The 27,669-nt window shown below is 41.2% G+C and overlaps 1 protein-coding gene across 2 annotated transcripts; it reads left to right on the top strand.

Moving 5' to 3' along the window:
* The first annotated feature begins 84 nt into the window (after positions 1 to 84).
* Positions 85 to 21,423, top strand: TXNDC9 (thioredoxin domain containing 9). Of its 2 annotated transcripts, none has more exons than XM_059658985.1 (5): positions 85 to 465; positions 4,001 to 4,208; positions 7,898 to 8,016; positions 15,747 to 16,001; positions 20,825 to 21,423. In XM_059658985.1, exons 2-5 carry the CDS (start codon positions 4,020 to 4,022, stop codon positions 20,940 to 20,942), a joined length of 681 nt encoding a protein of 226 aa, XP_059514968.1. In that variant the 5' UTR covers positions 85 to 465; positions 4,001 to 4,019; the 3' UTR covers positions 20,943 to 21,423. The 2 variants fall into 2 exon arrangements, with proteins under 2 accessions (XP_059514968.1, XP_059514967.1); XM_059658984.1 differs by having other exon boundaries at positions 91 to 465; positions 3,998 to 4,208.
* The last annotated feature ends 6,246 nt before the right edge of the window (positions 21,424 to 27,669 follow it).

Below are 27,669 nucleotides of genomic sequence, written 5' to 3'. Positions count from 1 at the left end.
TTTACGAGTGTTAACTACATACAAGCTAATCATGCTGTATGTTACAATTCAACTTTTAATGTTCCATAGACAGGATGGAAACGAAGTTGGAGTGTCACTCCTGAGCAAGTGTGTGGCTGATTTCTGACGTAACATGTATCCTGAGGTCCAGAGCCTACAGACAACTCCAGCTGAGCACTAAAAAACTACCACTCCCAGCATACTTTGCTCCCGCGCCCTCTGGGCTATTTAAACCCCGGGCCGGAAACGGGGCCACACGTCAGCTCCAGCCTCTCGCCCGCCTTCCTCCCCCGTCACTTCCTCCGGCGTCGCAGGCTGTAAAGCGTAAGCGCGCCTCAGCCAATCTAGAGGCGGAAGTGACGGCTGGTTCGCAGCCATTAGCAGCTGCTGCGAAGCTGAAGCCAGGGTGGACTGTGCTTCTGGAGCCGCTGGCCCGTCCCTTCTCAGGGATCACCGAGAGCTCAGGTGAGGCAGGGGTGGTGTGGGAAGAACGGCCGCCGCGGCCCAGTGCTCACGGAGACGCCGCCGCTCAGCATTCTTCCAGGCGGGGGAGGGGCGCGGCCCCGGTGCCGGTGTCAGTGCTGTTGTGACCGTTTGGAGCCTGCGCCTCGGGAGGCGTTGCAGGCGAGGGCCAGCTGAACTCCGCCCCCGTCTGTTCCCAGGTGGCTCGGGGAGTGGCAGGATACCCTGGGGACGATTCCTTGGGCAGGTCCTGTTCTCGGTTGAGGAGGAGGCCTCTGGGTTGGTTGGGAGGGCGCACGTAGGCGCATCCAGGAAGTGGTAAGGTAATTGGAGAACCAGTCCTTTCCCACCGTCCCAGTGGAGCTGAAAAATGGAAGAATCCGCGGCTTGTGGCTTAAAGGATAGAGAGTTATCAGGATTGCGAAACCTGGCCTTACCCCTTCCAATGCGGTGAACACCATCACCTGCCCCTCCCTCTCCCGCTCCCCCGCAGCTCTCGTGAATCACTTCCGGTCCAAATTATCGCAGCATTGAATTCTGAATTCATCCTGAAAGGGGGAAGGGCACTTAAGAATAGAGCCACAGTTGTTTAATAATTGCTCACCTTACTAACTATAGATAGGAGGTTTTCTTACAGACTCCGGGGAACTATAGGATGTGTTGCAAAAAGACAACAACAGGGCTGTGAAAAAATCACATTTTAAAAACAGACCAAGGACAGGACACTCTTTGATTTGGTTGCGGTACCCGGACCCTGACCCCCTCCGGGAGTTGGCTTCGGGACGGCTGACCATTCTCCAGTCCCGGGAATGGGCTGAACTACTTGTAGCATCACAAGAGGACTAGCCGCCTTAGGCGGTTGGCTCAGTGGATAGAACGTTGGTCTGTGGATTGAAAGGTCCCGGGTTCGATTCCAGTCCAGGGCACATACCTTGGTTGCAGATTCCCCGCCCCTGGTCGGGGTTCGTGCAGGAGGCAACCAATCCATGTGTCTCGCATCGATGTTTCTGTCTCTTCCTCTCCCTTCCACTCTCCCCCCAAAAAAATCAATGGAAAAATATCCTCTGGTGAGGATTGACTATAAATAAATAAATAAATAAATAAAGCTTTAAAAAACAAAGAAGATTAGCGCCTTGTTATCAGACTTTGAGCTCCTGAAGGCCGGACTGCAGACCACACCCTCCCTTGCCCTGTTACACTTGCAGCTCGCAGCTACACGCTGTTTTCTTTTTCCTGACCCTAATAAAATCAGCCCACTGGTGACGGGGGTCAGAGCAGAATTTCCAGGTGACCGGCTGCTCTCCCCAAACTGCCAGCATTATTGGAATAAACGCTCATTGATGATTCAACCCTGTCTCTGCTTAATTTGGCTCAAGTAGTGACAGGCAGCCTCTGACCCATTGTGTCGGGTATCAATTCTATATGCCCCTGGTAAGAACTTGCTTGGTTCTGACAAGCAAGTCAGGCTTTAGTATTCAGTTTTCTGCCTCACCTAGCCCCTGGAAAGTTGCAGTCTCACTGACATTTTTCTTGGAAGGTAGGGAGTGTAAAATTCTTATATATATATTATTGATTTTTTACAGAGAGGAAGGGAAAGGGATAGTTAGAAACATCGATGAGAGAGAAACATCGATCTGCTGCCTCCCGCACACTCCCTACTGGGGTGGTGCCCACAGCCAAGGTACATGCCCTTGACTGGAATCGAACTTGGGACCCTTCAGTCCGCAGGCCGACACTCTATCCACTGAGCCAAACCAGTTTCGGCATAAAATTCTTTTACTACATATAAAATACAGCTCCTTTAAAATTTTATAGCACTTGAAGAACTAACAGTTTGTTCATTCAAAGTTAATTTTTTTTCCATTGATTTTTAGCGAGAGTGGAAGAGAGAGGGAGAGAGAGAGAAACATTAACGTGAGAGAGGCACACGCCCCTGACCAGGGCCCAGGCCGGGGAGGAGCCGTCAGTCCGCAGGCTGGTGCTCTATCCATTGAGCCACACCAGGGCCCAAGTTAAATATTTTTTGAGCACCTACTGTGCCCCTGACATTGCTAGCTGTAGAGATACAAAGATGAAGTGAAATGTGCATTTCAACTGCTTTTTCTTTGGAGAAAAAGGAATCAAAAGTGAGGTTTTCAGGAAGACTATCTTCATTTCCACAGAAGCTGGTGGATGAGATCACAGTTTATTCAGATTTTTTTGTTAATCCTCACCTGAAGATATTTTTTCCAGTGAATTTTTGAGAGAGCAGAAGGGAGGGAAGAGGGAGGAAAGAGAAAGAGAAACATCGATTGGTTGCCTCCTGAACGGGGATCGAACCTACTACCCTGTAGTGCCCTTTACCAGGAATCACACCCAAGACCCTTCAGTGCACAGGCTGAAGATCTAACTACTTAGAAACACTGGCCAGGGCTCCTTCAGATTTTTAAAAGTACTTCGTTAGTATTTGCAGATGCATGTAAGTAGTTGAGATGCAACAGCCTCCTGCTTTGATAGGCAAAATATATAAATTATATTTCTGTAGTAATCCAGGTGTACACATAAAAATCGCCATCTGATTGTTGCTGGTGGAAAATAATACATTTCTTTTGAAAGAATTTTTTATCTTTTTTTTTTTTTTAGAAAGACAGAATCATTGATTTATTGTTCCACTTACTTAAGCGTTCGTTGATTACTTCTTGTATGTGCCCTGATCAGGAGTTTGAACCTGCAACCTTGTCATATGGGGATGATACTCTAACCATTTGAGCTGTTGGGCCAGGGCAGGACTACATTTCTTTAAAACCAATGTAATTGAGATCTTCCTTTGTAATCTGAATTAGAATATGTTTACAAACTCCAATCTTACGAAGAAGAGTGACAGAAAAGTCAAAAATAGACTATTACATTGTTTTACATCAAAGCTAAGAACACTGAGTGTCAATAAGTCAATATCAATCTTGTGGCCTCATAGATTTTGTTAGGTAATGGGAGAAAAGGCATGGAAACCAAAGCTTAGGGAGCACCAGGCATCATTCTTTACATGAATTGTAATTGCCTTTCTTAGGAGTTAAGGAAAAGAAAATCATTTAGGCAGAGACCATGAAAATGTGTCTTTTGCTCAACTCTGCTCTGTGTTGAAGCAAAGTTTGGTATCTGTGTATATGTACAACCTTACAACAGTTTAGTCATTTCTATTTTGCTTCTCTTTCTTTGGTAAAGAATAATGATTGTCAATATATATCACTAGCTATAGCTCCAACTACTGTAACTCCTAACTACTCATTTTTCTCTGGTCTGTGGTTATGTTCTTAAAGACTTACCTTTGCTTTCATATAATAAAACAAAAACTAACTCAGGAGCACCTAAACTTTGCTCTAAATCGTTTTTGAGTGCTGTGACTATAATCTATTGAAAAGCCTAACATGAAGTGCTTGATTGTCAGAGAACACTTTGTGAACTATAAATTATGCACTTGCTGGAATTTTTTTAAAATAAGAAAGAAAACTTTACTTATTTGCATCTTTTTTTCTAACCTTGTAAACCTTCTCCCCAGCAGCAAGGCTGAACTGTAAAGAATGGAAGCTCATACATCTGTCGACATGTTTTCAAAAGTCCTGGAAAATCAGTTGCTTCAGACCACCAAACTAGTAGAAGAGCGTTTGGATGCTGAAATTCAGAAAATGGATCAGATGGACGAGGATGAACTAGAACTCCTCAAAGAAAAGAGACTTAAGGCACTAAAGAAAACTCAACAGCAGAAACAAGTAACCCCCCTGCTCTGCTTTCTGAAATTGCTTTAACAGTGTGCGCCTCACAAACATACACATGTGCCAGTAGTTACAGTACAGGTCCTCATTGTTAAGGTGTTTTCTTTTTCCTTTATCTTTTTTTTTTTTTACCTCAAATTACCTATCACAATTAAAAATTTGGCTGGATAAAAATTAGTTTTAAAGACACATTCAAAATTAGCCTGCTCAGTGTGATAGTCTACAGTCAAGTAAAAGAAATACGTGCCCAGGATCATTTTCTGAGCTCGGATATATGTGGTTGAAGTGGACTAGGAAGAGACTTCAGCAGCAGGAGGCAGTGGTTCCCTTTCAGGTGGTGAAGCCAGCCTGTCATAAGTTAGCTGTGAGTTAAACACACTACTCATTGCTAATGCTCAACTAGAAAAAAGTTGGCATACTAGGGTAGAACTCTGTATCTACCTGATTTGCAGTGAGGAACATATTCGATATCTTAAAAGATGTCCAGCAGTTTTAAAAACAATAGGCTGAGTATTTATAATTAAAAACCAATTAAAGCAGGCAGCCTTTAGACTTTTTTTTATTAACATACAAATCAATTTAAAATGAATTTGTTATGGAGTAACTCAGAGGGTCTTATTTTAGAGCTTTTACTGCATTTAAATAAGCAATAGTTTTTTATTTTATTTTAGGAAGGAAGGGAGGGAGAAAGATAGAAACATCAGTGATGAGAAAGAATCACTGATCAGCTGTATCCTGCAAGCCCCCTACTGGGGATCGAGCCCACAACCCAGGCGTGTGCCCTGACCAGGAATTGAATGGTGACCTCCTGGTTCATAGGTCAACACTCAACCACTGAGCCATGCTGGCTGGGCTTTACTGCATTTTAATAGATCCCTTTTTATTTATTTTTATTTTTTTAACATGTTTTCTGAGGAAATAGGCAAGAAGCCTTAATGGTTTTTATAGCCATTCTTTTTGAAAGAGTAGTGCAGATTGTATAGTAATTTTGATTTTTCTGATCCACAAAGGTATTGGGGAAACCAGTGTACACAGTGACATAAGTACTTAATAGACCTGTGTTAATCAATATTCCTCAGTCAGCCAAGCACCCCCCTACTGTGGCAGCTAGAGGCATAGGACGTAGGTAGAGAGCAGAAGGACAAGGTAAGAAATAGGGTGAGCCCACCAAAAATTTTGTTCATTATTTTCTATTTTAATAAAAATACTGTTTTAAGTGCACAGGTCATTGACAAGTTGCCGGGAACCAATTCCAGCATGTCATAATTTTAAGAGTTTCATCAAAAGGTTGATTAAACTTGGGGACTCAACAGGGTTGAGTCACACTTGTAGTCCCCTGTTGGGAATGGCTAAAGGCATTTCCCCAAACCTGAATAGGAAACTGATTGTGGCTGCCAGACAGTTAAAGGGCATCTTAATCTACATGTTATTGCCTCCTACTGGCCAAACACCTGAACAGCCATAGGCTAATTCCCCCATTCTGATGATGCTTCTGTACCCTTTGAAACCTTACCCTTTGAAGTGTATTATCTCCACCTTGCCTTAGGACAAATTGTGTTAACACATTTCTTACTGCTCAGGAGTTTTCTCTTCACGCCATCTGTTAAGGACCGCTCACGAGTGTTCTCGTTTTTTTTCACGCCCATGGAAAAAGGAGTGAATCTAGATACTTACGTAAATTTTGTTTGGTCCCTCTTCATAGAGGAAAATGTTTTACGCAGTACCATACATTAAAAAAGTACTAGGAACTTTAATTGTTTAATTGTTTTTGTAAATAAAAATGTTATAATTATTGAAAAACAACACCTAAAGTGCATTATGATGATTTAAATAACGTGCAGTTTGCCCAAAAACGTGCGGTCCCTGGTGTATGTTTTAGAGATTTCTATGTGGTACGCAATGTGTTAATAAAAGCAAGGGTCCTAGACAAGGAGGGAGTCTTCAGTTCCTTTAGCTGAAGGTCCTCTAACCCCCAATGCCTTTCAAAATTATATCTCGACTCCAGACTCTTTATTAATCTCTGGATTCCTATGTCATCTACCCACAGCCTTTTCCAGATTCCTGAAGCATTCTTGATGCTGGGACAAGAACCCCGGCAGCAAGTAAAGAAAGGAATCATGAAATGTCACATATCATTTTAAGGAATTGTATTTGAGAGGTTAAACTGTTTATAGGAGCTTTACCAAAGAAATGTCACATAAGGAAAAGGTATCTGGGCCTCCTGCAAGTGTCAGCTCAATGGAAGCCATTGTGAAATGGATACTGCACCTGGGCTGCTTTAGCTTAAGTGCAGCGGAGGAAAGGAGATGGTGTTCCTGCCTCTTTCTAGTTTGACCTTCTGGAGGCTGCATTCAGACCTCTGCCACGTTTTAAAAGAGCATGGAGGAATTAAACTGTTCAGAGGACAACCAGAAGCGGGAGTCTAGATACCGTTCCGTGTGAGAAACAGTCGAGAGGAAATGGAGATTCAGTGTAGAGAAGGGAGGACATGGGTGAGATGTGATATGTGAAGGGCCAACATGTAAAGAAAAGATTAGCACTTTTCTCTCTAATCGTAGGTTCAAGCTGGGATCCACAGACCGAAGTTAGAGATAAGGTACTTCAGTGTGAGAAGACCTTTCTAAAGATTAGCACTAGTACACATACAGATGCTTTCTAAGCACATGTGTCAGGCACTGTTTTACTCATCTTCGTGTCGATTGCCTTATTTTCACAACTACTCTGAGGTAAATGCTCCATGATCTCCCTGTTACACATGAGGAAATTGGGGCTCAGACATGATATTAGAATTCATAGCCTGATAAGCAGTAGAGCCGTTATTCAGGCGCAGGCCTTCTGCCTGCGAGCCCTGTTCCCCTTTATTAAAACTAACTGCCTGACGAGGAAACAGGCTGCCCGTTGTGGGGAGAAGCTTCTTGTCACAGGAAAGGTCAGAGGCTGGAAGGTGTGCCAGGCGTGCTGGTGAGGGTTGGCATCTTGGTTTGGGAAGTTGGATTACATGACTTAGGAGATCTCTGTTGTTTCTGGACACCGAGTAGACCACTCTTTCTTCTAGGATACTGCCCATTGGCCACCAGTATAGAAAGGTTCCTGCCTCTCCCTGCTGGTCGTCGAGGGAAAGCAGGGCCCCTGAGCATCAGAGCTGCAGTAACCCTCCCCCCCTCTTTTTTCCCCTGTCCCCAAAGGCTGGCTTTATCTCATGAGCATTATCTATGAAAGCTTTTTAGTAATTTGAATCAAATGCTTCTGATTTTAATAGTTTGAGTGCAGAGAAATTAAATGGATTGCACATGCTAAGTCTCATGAGTCTAAAATTTTATTTTCAAAGTTCTAATAAAACATATATTCTAAGTTACCAAGGCAGGTAATTGTCATAAATATGAGCCGTGCTGTGGAGATAGTACGCACACTACTTTTGCATTGACAATAGAAACATAGGAAAGTAAGTCACTGAAAGGAATTCCTTTCTCTACAGGATAAAATCACAAAGTACAGGGTGGGGCAAAAATAGTTTATAGTTCCTATGTAAAATAATACACTAATTAAATAATACAAGAATAAACTGTTTCACACATTCACAAGTGTAAACTATCGCCTCACCTGTATTGTGCTGATTTGCACACACCCTATAAGCTGGTACTAAAAGATATTTCAAATGTGTAATATTTCCTTTTTCTTCAAATCAGGAATGGCTTTCAAAAGGACATGGGGAATACAGAGAAATCCCTAGTGAGAGAGACTTTTTTCAAGAAGTCAAGGAGAGTAAAAATGTGGTTTGCCATTTCTACAGAGACTCTACATTCAGGTAACATTGTTTCCTTCACTGACTTTTTTAAACATGGAGAGATGTTTGAATAGAAATACTGTATACTGACAGAGAAATTAAGAACAATAAAAGGAACTACTTTCTAAGTTGTTTCTTTGTACTAGAAGTCTGTACATTGAAGTTAAGCAATTGTTATTTTAAAGATTAACTTAAAAACCAGTTACATATACAAGTATAAGTGAACATTATTAAAAGTCAAGAATATTTCTATATTAATGGCTGTTTTCTGAATTATATATTTACTAACTTTAAAAACATCTTAGAGCCCTAGCCGGTTTGGCTCAGTGGATGGAGCGTCAGCCTGCGGACTGAAAGGTCCCAAGTTCGATTCCGGTCAAGGGCATGTGCCGGTGGGGGGCGTGCAGGAGGCAGCCAGTCAATGATTCTTTCTCATTGATGTTTCTATCTCTCTCCTTCTCCCTTCCTCTCTGAAATCAATAAAAATGTATTTAAAAAAATAAAAATAAAAACACCTTAGAAGTGTATACTTAAATTTTTTATCAGTGCAACAAGAATTTTTCTACTTTTTTTCTTTTTATTGAATTTATTGGAGTGACACTGGTTAACAAAATTATATAGGTTTCAGGTGCACAATTCTACAACATGTAGTCTGTACACTGTATTGTGTTTACCATCCCAAATCAAGTCTCCATCCAGCACCAGTTATCCCTCCTTTACCCTCCTCTACCTCCTTCCACCTCCCTCCACCCATTCCTCCTACCCACTGACCCTCTACCCCCCTCCTACCCCCAGCAGTCACTACACTGTTTTCCTGTCCATGAGTTTTTTTCTCTCTTTTTTTTCTTTTTGGCTCAATAACCTCCACCCTACCCCCTCGACTCCCCCTACTCGCACCTGTCAGCCTACTCTCTGTGAGTCTGTCACTATTTTGCTTGTTAGTTCATTAGATTCCACAAATTAGTAAAATCATATGGTATTTGCCTTTCTCTGACTTGCTTATTTCACTTAGCATAATGCTCTCCAGGTACATCCATTTTGTTGCAAAAGGTAAGATTTCCTTTTTATGGCCTAGTAGTATTCCACTGTATAAAGGTATCTACAGCCGTAACCAGTTTGGCTCAGTGGATAGAGGGCCGGCCTGCGGACTGAAAGTCCCAGGTTTGATTCCGGTAAAGGACATGTACGTTGGTTGTGGGCACATCCTCAGTAGGAGGTGTGCAGGAGGCAGCTGATCGATGTTTCTCTCTCATCGATGTTTCTAACTCTCTATCCCTCTCCCTTACTCTCTGTAAAAAATCAATAAAATATATATTATAAAAAATAAAGGTATCTACAGCTTTTTTTTTTTTTTTATGTTTTATGTTTTATTCAGGCCTGTGGACTGAAAGGTCCCAGGTTCGATTCCGGCCAGGAGCATGTACCTTGGTTGCGGGCACATCCCCAGTAGGAGGTGTGCAAGAGGCAGCTGATCGATGTTTCTCTCTCATTGATGTTTCTAACTCTCTATCCCCTCTCCCTCCCTCTCTGTAAAAAATCAATAAAACATAAAAAAAAAAGCTGTAGATACCTTTATTTTTTTTTTAATATATATTTTATTGATTTTTTACAGAGAGGAAGGGAGAGGGAGAGTTAGAAACATCCATGAGAGAGAAACATCGATCAGCTGCCTCCTGCACACCTCCTACCTGCACACCTGCGGGGGATGTGCCCGCAACCAAGGTACATGCCTCTGGCCGGAATCGAACCTGGGACCTTTCAGTCCGCAGGCCGGCGCTCTATCCACTGAGCCAAACCAGTTAGGGCTCTATAGCTTTTTTATCCACTCATCTATTGATGGACACTTGGGCTGCTTCTATGTTTTGGCTATTGTAAATAATGCTGCACTGTGAGCATAGGGGTGCACATATTCTTTTGAATTGGTATTTTGGGTTCTTTCAGATAAATTCCCAGAAATGGAATCATAGGTCATAAGGCACTTCCTTTTTTTTTTTTTTTTTGAGGAAACTCCATGCTGCTTTCCACAGTGGCTGCACCAATCTGCATTCTAACCAACAGTGCACGAACAAGGTTCCCTTTTCTCCACATCCTCCCCAGCATTTGTTGTTTGTTGATTTATTGTTGATAGCCATTCTGACAGGTGTGAGGTGACATCTCACTGTGGTTTTAGTTTACATTTCTCTGATGATGACTTGTGACATTGAGCATCTTTTCATATGTCTGTTGGCCATCTATATGTCTTCTTTGGAGAAGTGTCCATTTAAGTCCTTTGCTCATTTTTAAATTGGATTGTTTGGGGGGTTTTTGGTGTTGAATTTTATAAATTCTTTATAAATTTTGGATATTAACCCCTTATCAGATATATCTTTGGCAAATATGTTCTCCCATTCATTGGGTTGTCTTCATTTTGTTGATGGTCCCCTTTCCTGTGCAAAAATGTTTTGGTTTGGTTTTGATTCAAACATTTAATATTTAATCCATTTTGAGCTTATTCTTGTGTATGATGTAAGAAGGTGGTCTAGTTTCATTTTTTTGTACATATCTGGCCAGTATTCCCAACACCATTTATTGAATAAATTACCTTTACCTTATTGTATGTTTTTGCTTCCTTTGTCAAATATTAATTGACTATAAAGGCATGGATTTATTCCTGGGCTCTCTATTCTGTTCCATTGATCAATATGTCTTTTTATGCCAGTACCATGCTGTTTTGATTACTGTAGCCTTGTAGTATAGTTTGATATCAGGTGGTGTGATTCCTCCAACTTCGTTCTTCTTTCCCAAGATCACTGTTGCTATTTGGAGCCTTTTTTTGGGTTCATGTAAATTTTTGGAATATTTGTTCTATTTCTGTGAATAGCCATTGGTATCTTGATTGGAATTGGTGTTGAATCTATATTGCTTTGGTGTTGAATCTATGAACATTTTAATTATGTTAATTCTTCCTATCCATGTTGAACATGGCATATGTTTCCACTTACTGTATCTTCAGTTTCTTCAGTGTCTTACAATTTTCCAAATATATGTCTTTTACATCCTTCATTAAATGTAATCAAGTCCTAGTAGTTTTTTGGTGAAATCTTTAGGGTTTTTTATATACAGTATCATGTCACTTGCAAATAATGACAGTTTTACTTTTGCCTTTCCATTTGAATGCCTTTTATTTTTTTATTTATTTTTTTTAAATATATTTTATTGATTTCTTACAGAGAGGAAGGGAGAGAGATAGAGAGTTAGAAACATCGATGAGAGAGAAACATCGATCAGCTGCCTCCTGCACATCTCCCACTGGGGATGTGCCTGCAACCCAGGTACATGCCCTTGACCGGAATCGAACCTGGGACCTTTCAGTCTACAGGCCGATGCTCTATCCACTGAGCCAAACCGGTTTCGGCTGAATGCCTTTTATTTATTCTTCTTATCTGATTGCTGTGGCTAGGACTTCCAGTACTATTTTGAGTAAGAGTGGTGAAAGCAGATAACCCTGTCTTGTTCCTGATCTTAAAGGGAATGCTTTTAGTTTTTGCCCATTGAGTATGATATTGGCTGTGGGTTTTTCATATATGGCCTTCATTATGTTGAAGTATGTTCCCTCTCTATTTTGCTGAGTTGTTTTGTTTTGTTTTTATCATAAATGGGTGCTCGATTTTATCAAATGCTTTTCCTGCACCTTTTGAAATGATCATGTGGTTTTATCCTTCATTTTGTTTATATGGTATATCACATTAATTGGTTTGTGTATATTGTACCAATCTTGCATCCTGGAATAAATCTCACTTGATGATAGTGTATAATCTTTTACACTGTATTGCTGGATCCAGTTTGCTTTAATTAAAAATTTTAGCATTTATGTTCATGAGGGATATTAGCTTATAATTTTCTTTCTTTGTAGTGTCTTTATCTGGTTTTGTAAAATGAACTTGGAAGTCTCCCCTCCTCTTGAATTTTTTTTGGAATAGTTTGAGAAAGATAGGTGTTAGTTCTTCAAATGTTTGGTAAAATTCATCTGTGAAGCCAGCTGGTCTAGGACTCTTGTTTGTTGGATATTTTGTTGTTGTTGTTTTCTTTTTGTTAATCCTCACTCCAGGATAATTTTTTTTCATTGACTTTTAGAGAGAGTGGTAGGGAGAGGGAGAGAGAAACACCAATGTGAGAGACACACATCAATTGGTTGCCTCCTGCACGTGCCCCAATCAGGGGCCGGGGATCGAGCCTGCAGCCACGGAGATCGAGCCTGCATGCCCTTCACCAAAATCAAACCTAAGATCCTTCAGTCTGTGGGCCGATGCTCTAAGCCCTGAGTCAGACTGGCTAGGACTGTTGGGTGTTTTTTGATTGCTTCTTCAGTTTTACTAGTTGTAATCTGTTTATTCAGATGCTCTTGACTCTTCCTGATTCAGTTGTGGAAGACTTTATGTTTCTAGGAATTTATCCATTTTGTCCAGATTGCCTAATTTGTTGACATATAGTTGTTCATAATATTTTCTTACAATTCTTTGTATTTCTTTGGTGTACATTGTTACTTTTCCTTTTTCATTTCTGATTTTATTTATTTGGTACCTCTCTTTTTCTGGATGAGTCTGATTAAAGGTTTGTCAATCTTGTTAATCTTTTCAAAGAACCAGCCCTTAGTTTTATTGACCTTTTTATTATTTTTTTAGACTCTATTTCAGTTATTTCCCCTCCAGTCTTTATTATTATCCTTCATGCTACTCAATTTGGGCTTTCTTTTTTTTCTTCTTTTTCTAGTTCCTTAAGTGTAAAGTTAGATTATTTATGTGAGATTTTCCTTGTTTCTTGAGATTGACCTGTCTTAGGTTCACCACCCAACAAGTTGGCTGTTAATTAACGTCTTTCATGGATTGATTGCTTGAGACTTACTGACTAAAAATATAAAAATAAAGAAAATATTGAAATGGTGAAATATCTTCTAAGGCAGGTGTGGGGAACATCTGGCCCTCAGGCCATGTAAGGCCTGAGAAATCATTTGGTCTGGCCCTGCCAAGGCATTTAGGGGTGAGTTAATTAAGTGTTTGACCAAAATAGCAGGCTAATTTTTAAGTTGGTATTTTGTGTGCCCCGTGAGTGATGTTATAAATATCCAAATGGCCCTTGGCAGATAAAGGGTTCCCCACCCCTGCACTAAGGGGAAATGGGGGAAGGTAAAGGGTATCAAGGAAGCCCTCTGCCATTGTGGTACGCTGTCATCTCCCATGGGCATTCATCTTCCTAAGTTGCCAACCTCTGGTGTTGATGACAAGTGACATATTGATATCATATCAGTCTGTAAGATGATGTGATGTGCTCGCTTGTTTATGAGATGTTTTCACCACTAGCTTGTTTTATGAAGGCGTAGAGTTTGCCTGTAGGTGGACCACTGTGTTTTGGATTCCTAGCCCTATAGCAGCCATGGCTGACACATAGTAGGTGCTTAGTCAATATATTTGATGGATACATACACAGTGCAGCACCAGGAGTACTAATCTTAAAACTGAAAAATCAAAATTTAAATCATTAGGTATGTATATATTTCTAAGTTCCTAGCACATAATAGGCTGTACACTTTCACGTGTAAAATCCCAGAACACTCACAGTGACCCTTTGAGGTAAGTAGGTACATGCTTCATGTGCGGCTCACCTAATGTCATGCAGTTACTAAATGATAATAGGTTTTAAGCCTAATGCTATTTTAACTACACTATGACTGCAGCTTCTGTATTTTTAAAAAATGGATTAATTGACAAATGATGCAAAGTCTTATTTAAAATAGGTTCCAGTCCTGGCCAGTGTGGCTCAATTGGTTGAGCATTGTCCCATACAAGAGGTCACCAGTTTGACTCCCAGTCAGGGCACATACCAGGTTGCAGGCTCGATCCCCATCAGGGTGCATGCAGAAAGCAACCAATTGATGTTTCTCTCTTACTTCCTCTCCCTTCTCTCTCCCTAAAGTCCATAAAAATGAAATTGTTTAAAAAATTCCAGCTCTTCCAGGGATGGTGTCTTCAAGCCTTCAAATGGTCCAGTGTTTTGACATACCGGCTGGGCTCTAACAATACAGCCTCTAACAGAACATAGGCTGTCCCAAACCCCTGGTGATAGAACTGTTCCCCTTTATACCAAGAAGCTTGGGAAAGCACCAAAGTCTGCATGTGGCCTGTGGCTAGGCCTGCTTCGTGGAGTTTGCACTGTGAGACCTAAAATTCTAGGGAGGTTGTCGAACAGCTTGTGGCGGATCCATGTGTGCTAAGTGTGTCTGTGACAGGATCAGACATGCTTTCCTTATTGAGGAACAGGAAATTGTTGTAACGTGTTGAGGGAACAAGCACAGAGTCAAAAAGCTAAATAAGAAAAATGAAGCTTTTTTGAGTAATAAAAATAATTGAAAGGCAACAAATAAAATGTTCCTTATTACTCAAATAAAGCCATGGAGTTGATTTATATACAAATGTTCAGGAACATATTTCTCACATAATGGTTTATTTATCCTTTATTTTGAGCTTCATTCAAAAACCATTTAATAATTACTTCTCACCCTAGTCCATTTGGCGCAGTGGATAGAGCATTGGCCTGTGGCCTGAAGGGTCCCGAGTTCGATTCCAGTCAAGGGCACATGCAAGGGTTGCAGGCTCATCCCCAGTAGGGGGTGTGCAGGAGGCAGCCGATCAATGATTCTCTCTCATCATTGACGTTTCTCTCTCTCTTTCCCTCTCCCTTCCTCTCTCAGATCAATAAAAAGATGTTTAAAAACAACAACAATAATAATAATAATAATAATTAGTTCTCTCCTACCATTTTCACTAAAATTTCATTGCTGCACTTCAGGGTGATATATGAAAAGATACATTCAGAGGAAAAGTAATGAGACATTAAATTTATCAGAATTTCCCTAGGCCCAAACCTAATTCAGGAAAAGCTACAACTATGGAGTACCCCAAAAGCCTGGTAAAAACAACTCTGAAGCATCTAGTGTCTTAGGCATCCAAAGCAGTGGTTCTCATCTGTATTGGGCATGAGCATCACCTGCATGTTTCCAGCCACACTCCCAGGGAATTTTGATTCATCTGTATATTTTAAAGTTCGATGTAATGAATACCAGTGGTGAAGAGCTACTGCTCAAAAAGATTATTACAATAGTCTGTTTCAGAAACACTAGAAGATTGACCAGTTTAAATACATCCTACTATAAAGAAAATGTCACTTCCATTTTTCTCTTTAGAAGATGGCTTAATGAAAGTTACTTCTGGTATTTTCATTTTCTAAAACCATAATGACATATTTACAGCTAGAAGTGTTACTTCTCAGTGGCACTTGCACATATTGCACCATATGCACATTTCTAATTCTGAGAAGTCTCTCTGAGTTCCATCAAGTTTAGATTTGTCACCCTTCAAGCTTCCTGTATAAGATACCAGGAATCATGCATAAAAGAAATTACAATCTTTTGTTTTTATCACGAACATGACAACTTTGTGAAGCACTTAACAATATTAGGCATATATTGAATGTTTTTTATAAATATCATTAAAGCAAATCTGACTTCTTAGAATACTACATTGTTTTTCTGCCTCTCATAATCAGGCAGCTACCTCTGAAATGGAAGTGAGATCACCTGACACAAGCACCAGTTGGCTACCAAAGTATGAGACTCAAACAGATAAACATAAAATCAGGTGTACCTTACTTAATGGCATTTATCTTTAAGAAGAACTCTGTTGTTTGGGGTTTTGATTTTTTATATTTATTATTTACAGGTGTAAAATACTAGACAAACATTTAGCAATATTGTCCAAGAAACATCTGGAGACCAAATTTTTGAAGCTGAATGTGGAAAAAGCACCTTTCCTTTGTGAGAGACTGAAGATCAAAGTCATCCCCACACTAGCACTGGTGAAAGATGGGAAAACGCAAGATTACGTCGCTGGATTTACTGACCTAGGAAATACGGATGACTTCACCACGGAAACTTTAGAGTGGCGGCTTGGTTGCTCTGATATTATCAATTACAGGTAACTTTTAACAAAAAGACTTATTTTAATACACATTTTCAGTGATATTTTTAGAGAAGATTGTTTTATGTTAATGTTTATTTTATGGAACTAAGATCTTTTGGCTGACATGTAGAGAAACTTTCACAAAGGAAGAGCATATTTCTTAAAGTGTACATTATTAGCATGACCTCACAGCAAAAATCAGTCGTGGATAAAAGTGAGTCTTGGAATACACCTAGCTATAAAAGTTCTCAACCTAACAGATCCTATTGCATCTAATTCTGTATAACCTGGAAACCCAAAATGACACCCAGAATGAACTCTTCCCTGATTTAAACCAGATTACTCAAATTGATAGTGACTTACTTTCAAACATTAGATTTTAATGTATATTCCTGTCTCATTTGCAGAATCAGAGAAAATATACAGAATCTCATTTCCATGCTTAGCTTAAATTACTTACAATAGGGAACAGTCTCAATTTGAAAACCATCTAAAATCCAACTTCCTTGTTTCATTCATCTCTTTGTCCATTTCTCCAGACAGATAATTTATCTAATTCCACAAATTATAGCATATCATTTTGCCCTTTGTGCTTGTTCTTTTTTTGTTAATCTTCACCAGAGGATATTTTTCCCATTGCTTTTCAGAGAGAAAGTGGAAGGGAGGGAGGGAGGGAGGGAGAGAAGGAGAGAAGGAGTGAAAGGGGGTAGGGGTGGGGGGACATCGATGTGATAGAGACACGTCGACTGGTTGCCTTCCACATGCGTCTCAACCAGAGGCAGAGAGCAAACCCACAACCCAGGTACGTGCCCTTGACCAGGAATCAAACCTGTAACCCTTCAGTGCACAGGCCAGTGCTCTAACCATTGAGCACACCAGCCAGGGCTCCATTGATTTTTAGAAGGGAGGGAGAGAGGCGGGTAGGGGAAATAGGGAGGGAGAAAGAGACACATCAGTTGGTTGCCTCCCACACGTGCCCCCAACCAGGACCAGAATCAAACCTGCAACCCATGCCCCTATGGTATGTGGGCTGATGCTCTAACAACTGAGCCACACCAACCAGAGCCTCTATGCCTGTTCTGTTTTTGTTGTTGTTATTCTTTTATTATTATTATTTAATATATTTTTATTAATTTCAGAGAGAGGAAGGGAGAGGGAGAGAGAGATAGAAACATCAGTGATGAGAGAGAATCGTCGATCAACTAACTGCCTTCTGCACTCCCCCTACTGGGGATCAAGCTTGCAACCCAGGCATGTGCCCTGACTGGGAATCGAACCATGACCTCCTGGTTCATAGGTTGATGCTCAACCACTGAGCCAAACTGATCAGGCCCTTTGTGCCTGTTCTTGATTTGCAAGAATAGTTGGTAAAACTGCAGTTGTCATTCATTCCGCAGTCATTGTGCCTTTCAATAAATAGTCCTCTCTAGCCTTTTCACTTCTCTACCCCTTTTCCTCTGAATCTTTCCTACACATGTCTAAATGATTCCTACATCGTAGAAGTTGATTTGGGAGTTTTAGGTTTTATTTTCTTAATAGTAAACAAAATATTAATGTTAAATAAAATCACTTATTTTGAAATGATTTCAAACTTTAAACAGTTTGGAAATAATACAAATGATGCTCATATACCCTTCACTCATGTTCCCTATTTTAAACACTTTATATTTGCTTTATCTTAATATTTTTTTCCAGAACCATTTGAGTGGAAATTGTAGATGTATTGTACCTTTACATACTTTTGTGTATATTTTCTAGGAACAATGACATTCTCTTATGTAATCACAGTACAATTATTAAAACAGGAAATTGAGGTGATTTATAGACCTTACTCAAATTCCAGTAATGCCCTACATATCAAAAAATGCACTGCTTGGAATTCACGTGTTTTTAGTTTTCGCTAACATGTAACAACCTTTTGCCCTTCGTTTGCTTTTCAGTTCTGTGATATTTTGGAAGAGTCCAAGCTAGTTATTTTACAGAGCATCCGCCCACGGGGTTTGTCTATGTTTCAAGTTTAGATTCAGATTATGCGTTTTTTCACAGGTATATCACAGAAGGGATGTATTCTTCCTCTTAGTGCACCGTATCAGGAGGCATATGATGGTTTGTCTCATTTCTGGTGAGGATAACTGAGCACTGGTTAACCAGTTGTCTACCAGGCCAAATAGTGATTTAAGGAAGAACTTTTCCATATCTCACATTAAGTTTTACTTGTTTACTTATATTAGAATGGGCTGTAAATTATTTTATTCAATGGGTTATATTCTGTTGCTATTATTATTTACTTTGAAGTTCAAATTGCCCCAGGTTTGACCAGTGAGAGCCCCTTTCATACAGGCTTCTATATCCTTTGGTCATGTCCCCATAGTGTTTGAGCACTTGCTTTCTGATACAAATAAGATGTTTTAGGGGTACTCATGTTCTACTCTCCCTAGAATTGGCTCTTACTCCAAGGAGCCATGGTTCCTTTCAGTGGCAAGTGATATTTCAAAACCAAGGTCTAGCCTTGGCCCAGTGGCTCAGTTGGTTGGGGCATTGTCCCAAAGTTGCAGGGTCAATTCTTGCTCAGAGTACATACCTAGATTGTGGGTTCAATCTCAGGTCAGGGCACGTATGGGAGGCAACCAGTTGATGTGTCTCTCTCACATTGATGTCTCTCTCTCTTCCTCTCTCTCTCTCTCCCCCCCTTCCTCTCTCTAAAACCAATAAAAACATATCCTTGGATGAGAATTATGCTAAGCGAAATAAGTCATTCGAAGAAAGATAAGAATCACATGATCTCACTCATTTGTGGAACATAATAAACAACATAAACCAATGAACAAAAATAGATCCAGAGACATAGAAGCATCAAACAGAATGTCAAACCTCAGGGGAAAGGCAGGGGAGTGGGGGGGTAAGAGATCAACCAAAGGACTTTTATGCATGCATATGAGCATGACCAATGGACACAGACAATAGGGGGTAGGGGCTTGTGCTAGGGAGTGGGAGCAGGCGGGGCAAGGTCAGTGGGAGAAAAAAGAGATGTAAAAGTTTCAACAATAAAGAATTTTAAACAAGATCTAGGTGCTAGGTAACTCCCAGATACTTTTGAAAAAAGAAATTGTCGTATTTCATTTCTGAAGCATCATTCTCAAACATCATTGAAAAAGAGTTTCACACCAATTCTGGTTAATGGTTAATAATAATAAATTCCATGAGTTTTGATGATGTATGTAGAAATCTAAACATTAAAGGTTGTTAAACAGTATCGAACCTGTCATAACAGGCTATCAAAATACAGCACCATTTTTTGTGTCCTTTTCACTCTGAAAAGGTTCAGCATATCCAAAACAGATGAGAAAAAACATTTGGTTTTCTTCTTTGTTTTTCAGTCAGAAATTCTGTTGGCATCCTGTGAAATGTTAATCAGCAGTTAATGATACAAGAGAAAAATAAAACATTGATCTAAAACATTTAGTAGTACAAAGTAAGGTTTATCACTATTAACCATCGGTATGAACAAATAGGTACTCTTCCTTGACACCAGCATTTTATTTTATTTTTTATTTTTTATTTATATATATATATATATATATAATTTCAGAGAGGAAGGAAGAGGGAGAGATAGAAACATCAATGATGAGAGAGTATCATTGATTGGCTGCCTCCTGCACTCCCTCTACTGGGGATTGAGCCCACAACCCGAGCATGTGCCCTTGACTGGAATCAAACTTGGGACCCTCCAGTGTGCAGTCCAATGCTCTATCCACTGAGCCAAACCAGCTAGGGCCAAAAGACACTCTTAACAGTCAAGGGTTTTAGTAGCTGTGGGCTAGAAACCTGGGACAAAGAGCAAATACGTATTTCCCCTCAAACCACACAACTCTAATGTTGAAAAGTGACCTTCAATATGTATATGTCTTTGTATCATATACTAGGGGCCCAGTGCATGAATTCATGCACCTTGAAAGGAACTGTGGGTGGCGAGGCTGCAGCGGGCACAGGGGCGGGTCTCGGCCCATCCTCTGCACCCCGCCTGGCCCCTTCTGCTACAGCCCCCAGTCCCGTCTGCCGGCAGCCACGCTCCCACCGCTGCTGCTCCCATGTGCTGATGTGCTGACAGCGCCGGCCCTGCTTGCACCTGCTGACAGCATGAAGCAATTGGGGCAGGCACCAGCAGCAGGTGTGAGCGGGGCTGGTGCCGTCAGCTGGTGCAAATGGTGGCTGCTGCCCCGAACGCCCCTCAGGAGCTGGGGGAGGTAGCGAAACCCTCAGGGGCGATTGGGGCCAGCAGCCGCCGGCAGCGGGCACAGGCAGGGCCAGCGCTGGCAGCAGGTGCGAGTGCAGGATGGGACCACAGCGCATGGGAGCAAAGAATTTTCAGTAACCACCAGAGGCTTGCCCGATGACAGCAACCAGTGCCCCACCTTGGTCTGGCACTCCCCCTCACCTACTCCACCATCCAGTCGCAGCCAATGCCCACCATATTCCGTACTCTGCCATCTGCTACCCACACCCACCATGTTCCGCGCACGCCCCCTGATGGTCAGCGCACATCATAGCGACCGGTTGTTCGGTTGTTCTGCCGTTCGGTCTATTTGCATATTAGGGTTTTATATATATATAGATGGTGTGTGCTTTTTAAAAAAACCTTCCATTGTTACGAATAGCAAATATGGAAAACCGCATACCACTATACAGGTCAGAAGAGAAATCCTTGCTCACCACGCTATGACACCAGCATTTTAAAGAAAAATTTACTCTATTTCATATGTTACAATGAGAGAAAAAAAAAGATTTTTCTGTACTAAATCATAAAGAATAAGTGCTTTTCATATTTGCTTTATTTTCAGTGGAAATTTAATGGAGCCACCATTTCAGAGCCAAAAGAAAATTGGAACAAACTTCACAAAGCTGGAAAAGAAAACCATCCGAGGAAAGAAATATGATTCGGACTCTGATGATGATTAGGGAGCAGTTACAGTTCTTTGTAAAGTGTCTTTTTATTTCTGCTTACTTTAGAATTAGATGTGTTTTCTAAATTCTGTTGGTTTTGATACATTGGTCATCTAATGGTCGTATTCTAGTTTTATACAGTTGCATCACATTGAAAGACATCTTTAATATTTTCTCTGTGGGCTCATGTTTAAATTGAGGAAAACTGCTGAGTTCTTAAATTATCTGGGTAGGATCTGGATTCTCTATTTTTGCAATTGATTTTATCACAATATGATTTTTACGTCTTTATACCATTCACAGTTGTGTTTTTTTTAATTCACTGGATTGGAAACAAATTCAAGGAACTATTTCAAGGACTAATTCTCATGCATTATTTACTTTATACAACAGGTCAAGTAACAGTTATTGGTGTAACAGACTGCACTTGTAAATGAATGATAAACACTTCACGTCTGGAATATGTTTGCATAACTATTAAAGAGCTGCTTATTTATTCTGTGTGCTGCATGTAGATGTTGAATCAGCTGATGGCAGAGGAGAACTTTTTCAGGTTGTGAGCATATTGCCTTATTTAAAGGGTCCTGGTTGCTTGTATTTTAAGATATGCATTTAAAAAATCAGGAAGCACTTTGGAATGGCAACATGAGGAGATCTACAGACTCATTGAAACAACCATAACTTATATTTTTAAAAATTAAAGTCTCTGAAATGGTCATAAGAGTATAAAGCAAACAAAAATATTCAAGAAATTCTTACTCTTGGTAAAGAAAGGTAAGTCTCTGCTGTTTGCGCCATGACCCCACCCCTTCCTTCCCCTGGCTCCCAATCTCAGCCTGCAGTTCCTCCCTAAGAGGAGCAGACTGCTCCCTTTCTCTTCTACCCAGTGTCCCCACTTGGAGCACAGATCAACCCTGGGAATGGCAGGCCAAGCGGACTGTTTCCTAATCACTGTTGCCCCAGCTCACTCATAAACCCATTGAGATTCACCATTGGCTTTCTCTTAAGCTGGGACAGTAGTGATTAGGATAGAGGTTCCATGCACGGACAGGCAAACAGACATCAGGGGCTACCACTAACTGCTCTACTTGTAACACCACAGGTACGACCCCTAGAAAATCGGGCGGCTCTCCCACCCACAGCTACGGGCGGAAGGAAGCACAGAGGCTTTACCCAGTAGGAGAAGCAAACTATCAAGACAGCTTTCATGGGGTGCGTTCCCTAAAGGGACTGACTGTTTAAAGCAGAGTTAAAGAGGAGTTTAAGGATTCTATAGGCAGAGGAGATTTGGAGTGGGAGTCCCATGATAACAAGCAAAAGGTGAGAGCTTTTAACAGAATTAACGTGGCAGCCAAAAGTAGCCCTAAGGTTGGAACAGGCCTCAAAGACCACAAGTGCCTGAATTTAATTGGATCAAACTGTGCAGGGCTTGTCAGAAATAATAGAATGGTCTGCTAGAATTAGTGGGTGTTAGTAGTGTGTGATAACAGTAGAAGCTGGCCAAGGAAAACCCTTACAAGGAGATCAGGGAAATGAACAATAGAGAGCCCTGCTGACACCCATTGGGGTTGGAGGGGAGTCAGCGACAGCACATGCCCATCAGAAGCCTCACTTTGCAGGGTAAGTGGACTTCACTGAAATAAGTCCAAGTATGGCTCTAACAAATACGCAAACAAGCCCTGGAGGGGAGGATGAGCGCCCAGAGCTGCTATATTTAAGTGTCCAGCTCCCAACAGAAAGTACAAGGTGTGCAAAGAAACAGTAAACGGACCGGACGGGGAGCAAATAGCAAAAAGGAGCTCCCTTTGAGTAGGCCCAGGTGTTGGAAACGTACAAAAGCTTCACACAGCTGTTATAAATATATATTTTTAAGACTAGAACCATGTGAGAGGTCTAGAAAGATAATATTCCATCAGAGAATATTAATAAAGAGAAATTATTTTAAAATAACCATATCAAACTTTCTGGACTTGGAAAGTACAATAACTAATGAAAAATTCATTACATGCCCTGACCGGTTTGGCTCCGTGTATAGAGCGTCGGCCTGCGGACTGAGGGGTCCCAGGTTCGATTCCGGTCGGGGTATGTGCCTTGGTTGTGGGCACATCCCCAGTGGGGGGTGTGCAGGAGGCAGCTGATCGATGTTTCTCTCCCATTGATGTTTCTAACTCTTTATCCCTCTCCCTCTCCCTTCCTCTCTGAAAAATCAATAAAATATATTTTAAAAAAAAATTCATTACAGATACTTGCCATATTTGAGCAGTAGAATCAGGAAAGGTGCAGATTAATCAATGCAAGTACTGCCATCCAAAGAACAGGAGGGGGGAAATGAAGAAAAACAGCTTCAGAGAAGTACAAAACATCAACATATGTGTAATGGGAGTACCAGAAGGAAAGTGAGCAGAAAAGTTATTAGAAGAAATAATGCCTAAAAATCCCAAAGTTGATCAAAACATGAAACCAAGAAGATCAATGAATTCCTAAAGTAGAATGAGCCACACCCAGACATGTCAGGATAAAAATGATACTAAGAGACAGAAAAATCTTGAAAACAGAAAGTCACGCGTGTGTATACTGGTAAGAAAACCCTACTAAGATTGAAGATTGATTTACAGACATAGTGGAGGCCTGAGGCGATGAAATGACATGCGCAATGCTGAAAGGAAAGAACTCAACCGAGACTCTTACATGTAGCAAAATTATCAGAAATGAAGGCAAAATGAGGACATTCTCAGATATTAAGAATTCATTTTTACGAAACCTACCTTATAAGAATGCTAAAGGAGGTTTTTCAAGTTGAAAGGAAGTGAGACCCTGCAGTACAGTAATAGTTCCCCCTTATTTCTGGGGGATATGTTCCAGGACCCCCAATGGACACCTGAATCCTCAGATGGCACCAAATGGTTTGTTACTGTATGTATGTATGTATGTGTATATGTACATATGTTTTCTGTTCATATTTTCCACCCACAAATTCAATGTCCTTTCCAACTTAACTAAGCCCTTACCACTTGATGTGAGCATAATCTTTGTAGTTAGAAGTATAACAGCAAAACTAGCATTTCTTTTTCATTCACAAGTTCGTGGATAGAAGATTTGTTCTTACTGTAGATCTTAGGACCTCGGCATATAAATTATTTTTCCTTATTAAGTCAAGAACTTTTTCCTTTTCACTTAAAGGAAGCACTGACTACTCTACTCCTCTTTGGCACATCCGAATTGCCAGCTTCTCTGCTCTGTGCTTTGGGGCAATTATTAAGTCAAGAGTTACTTGAACATAAGCACTGCGACGCCGTGACAGTCCACCTGGTAACTGCGAGGGCTACTCAGTGACTAACAGGTGGGGAGCATCTACAGTGTTCAGACGCTGGAACAAATTTAACAAAGGAAATGGAGTACTTATACACTGAAAACTGCACACATCTCTGAAGTCAAAAAGACCAAAAAGATCCAAGTACATCTCATTTCATGACTTGAAAGATATAATTATTAAGATGGCAATACTACCTAAAACAATCTACAGCCTCAATACAATCCCTATCAAAATTCCAGTGGCCTTTTTTTGTAAAAACAGAAAAGCCGATCCTCAAATGTATATGGAATTACAACTCAACAACAAATAGACAACCCAATTTGAAAATGGGCAAAGGTCTGGGGGAAGACTGAATGTGTAGGAACTTCTTAATGGGTACAGGGTTTCCTTTTTTGGGTGTTGAAAATGTTTTGGAGCTAAATAGAGGTGCTGGTTATACAATATTTTAAATATATATGTACCCAATGTCACCGAGTTGTACACTTTAAAATGGTTAACTTTATGTTATGTGAATTTCACCTCAATTAAAAAAAAACACACCTATGTTCAAATTGTGGAAGTTAGGGTTACAGATAGTATGTGATCATTACATGTTCTGACAATATAGATACAACACACTTTTTAAAATTAAGAGAGAATAGAGAGCATATAAAATAAACTCACTAATTGCCTTATAGGTGGGCATTAGCTCAAAGTTAGAAGCTCAGGGAAGGGAAGAGATGACAAAAGAATATTTCAACTTTGTTGTTCAAAGTAGGTTTTGTATAAGGATAATCATGAAAACAAAGAACATTTTTAAGAGAATATTTGTTACATTTCATTAATTGTTTGTGGCACTGAACACAATGGGTCTGAGGCCGCCTGTCACTTCTAGAGCCAAATTAAGCAGAGACGGGGTTGAGTCATATATGAGCGTTTATTCCAATAATGCCGGCAGTTTGGGGAGAGCAGTGGGCTGGTTGTATTTGGATGAGGAAAAAGATAACTACATGCAGCTTCGAGCAGCAAGTGTCACAGGGCAAGGGAGGGTCTGGTCTGCAGTCCAGCCTTCAAGGTCTGATAACAAGGTGGCTAATCTGTGATGCTACAAGCAGCTCAGCTGGGACTGGAGAAGGGTCAGCGTTCCTGAGGCTAACTCCCAGAGTGGGTCAGGGTCCGGGCACAGCAACCAAATTAAAGCATGTCCTGTCCTTTGTCCTCAAAACGTACTTTTCTGAGTAATGGACCATGGAGGCACCTTGTCTTTCTACAGACTTGTTTCATCCTCCAGCCGCCCGGGGTTTGTAGGAAAACCTCTCATCTATAGTTAGTAGGTGAATAATCATTAAACACCTGTGGCTTTGTTCCTATTACATGCCCTCCTCCCTATCATTTGTAGATTTTTATATTTGGAGTACATTCTGGATTTTTATTTGAGAATGTTGCCAGATCTGTAAATCCCTTAGAATGATACAATTTTTTAACTTCAGTTATTTTCATTCTCTTCGCAGCCACGAATTACGCCTATTCTGAATTTTCTGTACCTGGACTCCACACCTATCATTTTCTCTCTAATCCTTTTTAACGGTTTGCTTTTGCTTGCTATGCTCCACTTTCCCTATTTTGTCTTCCACAGCTCTTACCAACTTTTCAGAATATCTATCTCATTTACTCTGATCCCAAAATGTCTTTTGTGGCCGATTGAAGACGGCCACAGTGCCTTAGATGACCCTCCTGGGGGAGGCAGAGGGCTGTGCCTCCTCGCCAGAGCCGGGCTGGGCTGAACTGCTCGGGCACTGCCAGCGTCAGGGCCTGGCCTGCAGACACCACAGCGCCCACTCTCTCACTTTCAAACACCGGTTTTTAGAACCAGCCACCGAGTTGTGCAGACTCTAGAGCCCGCAGGTCCCAGCAGCCTGAGGAGAGGAGCCAGCAGCCCTGGCAGACAAGCCTGGCTGAGTGCCCAGCCACTGGCTGGCTGCAGCTCACCCGCCACGTGAGCGAGGAGGCCACAGGGAGATGGATCCTCCCTCCCGTTCGCGTGCACTGCCCCAGCTGATGCCTCGGAAGAGAAAAGCCATCTCTGTGGAGCCCGACCAAAGCGGCAGGCTCCCGAACGTGTACTGTGGCTTTTAGCCTCTAAGATTTGGAATGGTTTGTTAGGGAGGTGCAACGCCCCCTTCCTTTTTGTAGACTTCACTGTGTCGGCCCATCTCGGACAGACATCTCATCTTTTTTTTTTTTTTCAACCAGAATTTATTTTCTGAGCTGTTCTCTGTTTTGACCACATGAGGGATAACTTGTAATCAAATTTAGATAACTTACAAAGGATGTAGATTATGTAATGGTAAGATTATTCAACATTTTTTTTTGTTTTTCAGAGTGTTTTTTTTCTGGTGAGAGATCCTTATCTGCCATTTGCATTTCCTGTTTCTTTTCCTCTTAGTGTCTATTTTGGAACTATGTGTTGAATCCTTTTTGAGGAACACTTACGTCTAAATGAGATCCGTTCCTCCTGACACTGTTCCTGGAGGCATTTTGGAAGAGGCCAGCGCTGGGTTCCAGGCTGGCAGGAGGTCCCTGGTGACGCAGGATTGTGTATGTGATGACATTTAAGCTTTTACTTCTCCCAACCAAAAGGCCAGCATCCCTGCTGCTCACAGTGCAGGCTGTGGCTCTAGACGGCGTCCAGCCATGGGGCTTGACAGTGTGTCATTTAACCCTGCAACTTTGTTTGTTTGTTTGTCTTGTTAATCCTCACCCAAGGATATTTTTTTCCATTTTCAGAGAGAGTGGAAGGGAGGGAGGGAGGAAGAGAGAGAAACATCGATATGACAGACTTCTGTGCACGGGACAATGCCACCAACAGAGCACACCAGCCAGGACCTTAGACCTTCATTTTATACTATTTTAAAAAATTCACGTTGCCCTAGCCCAAGGGTAGGCAAACTTTTTGACTCGAGGGCCACAATGGGTTCTTAAACTGGACCAGAGGGCCGGAACAAAAGCATGGATGGAGTGTTTGTGTGAACTAATATAAATTCAAAGTAAACATCATTACATAAAAGGGTACGGTCTTTTTTTTTTTTTAGTTTTATTCATTTCAAACGGGCTGGATCCGGCCCGCGGGCTGTAATTTGCCCGGCTGGCCTAGCCTGTTTGGCTCAGTGGATAGAGCGTTGGCCTTTGGACCTAAGGGTCCGGGGTTTGATTTTGGTCAAGGGCACATTCCTCAGTTGCAGGCTCCTCCTCAGTGTTTCTCTCACATCGATGTTTCTTTCTGTCTTTCCCTCTCTTTTCCACTCTCTCTAAAATCAATGGAAAAATATCCTCGGGAGAGGATTAAAAAAAAAATGGATGGCCCTGGCTGGGCAGCTTGGTTAGAGTGTCGTCCTGATATGCCAAGGTTGTGGGTTCAATCCCCAGTCAGGGCACATACAAGAATCAACC

The sequence above is a fragment of the Myotis daubentonii genome, chromosome 12, assembly GCF_963259705.1.
Source record: "Myotis daubentonii chromosome 12, mMyoDau2.1, whole genome shotgun sequence".
NCBI lineage: Eukaryota > Metazoa > Chordata > Mammalia > Chiroptera > Vespertilionidae > Myotis > Myotis daubentonii.
The sequence above is the reverse complement of the archived record's forward strand: the minus strand, read 5'-3'. Positions and strand labels throughout refer to the sequence as shown.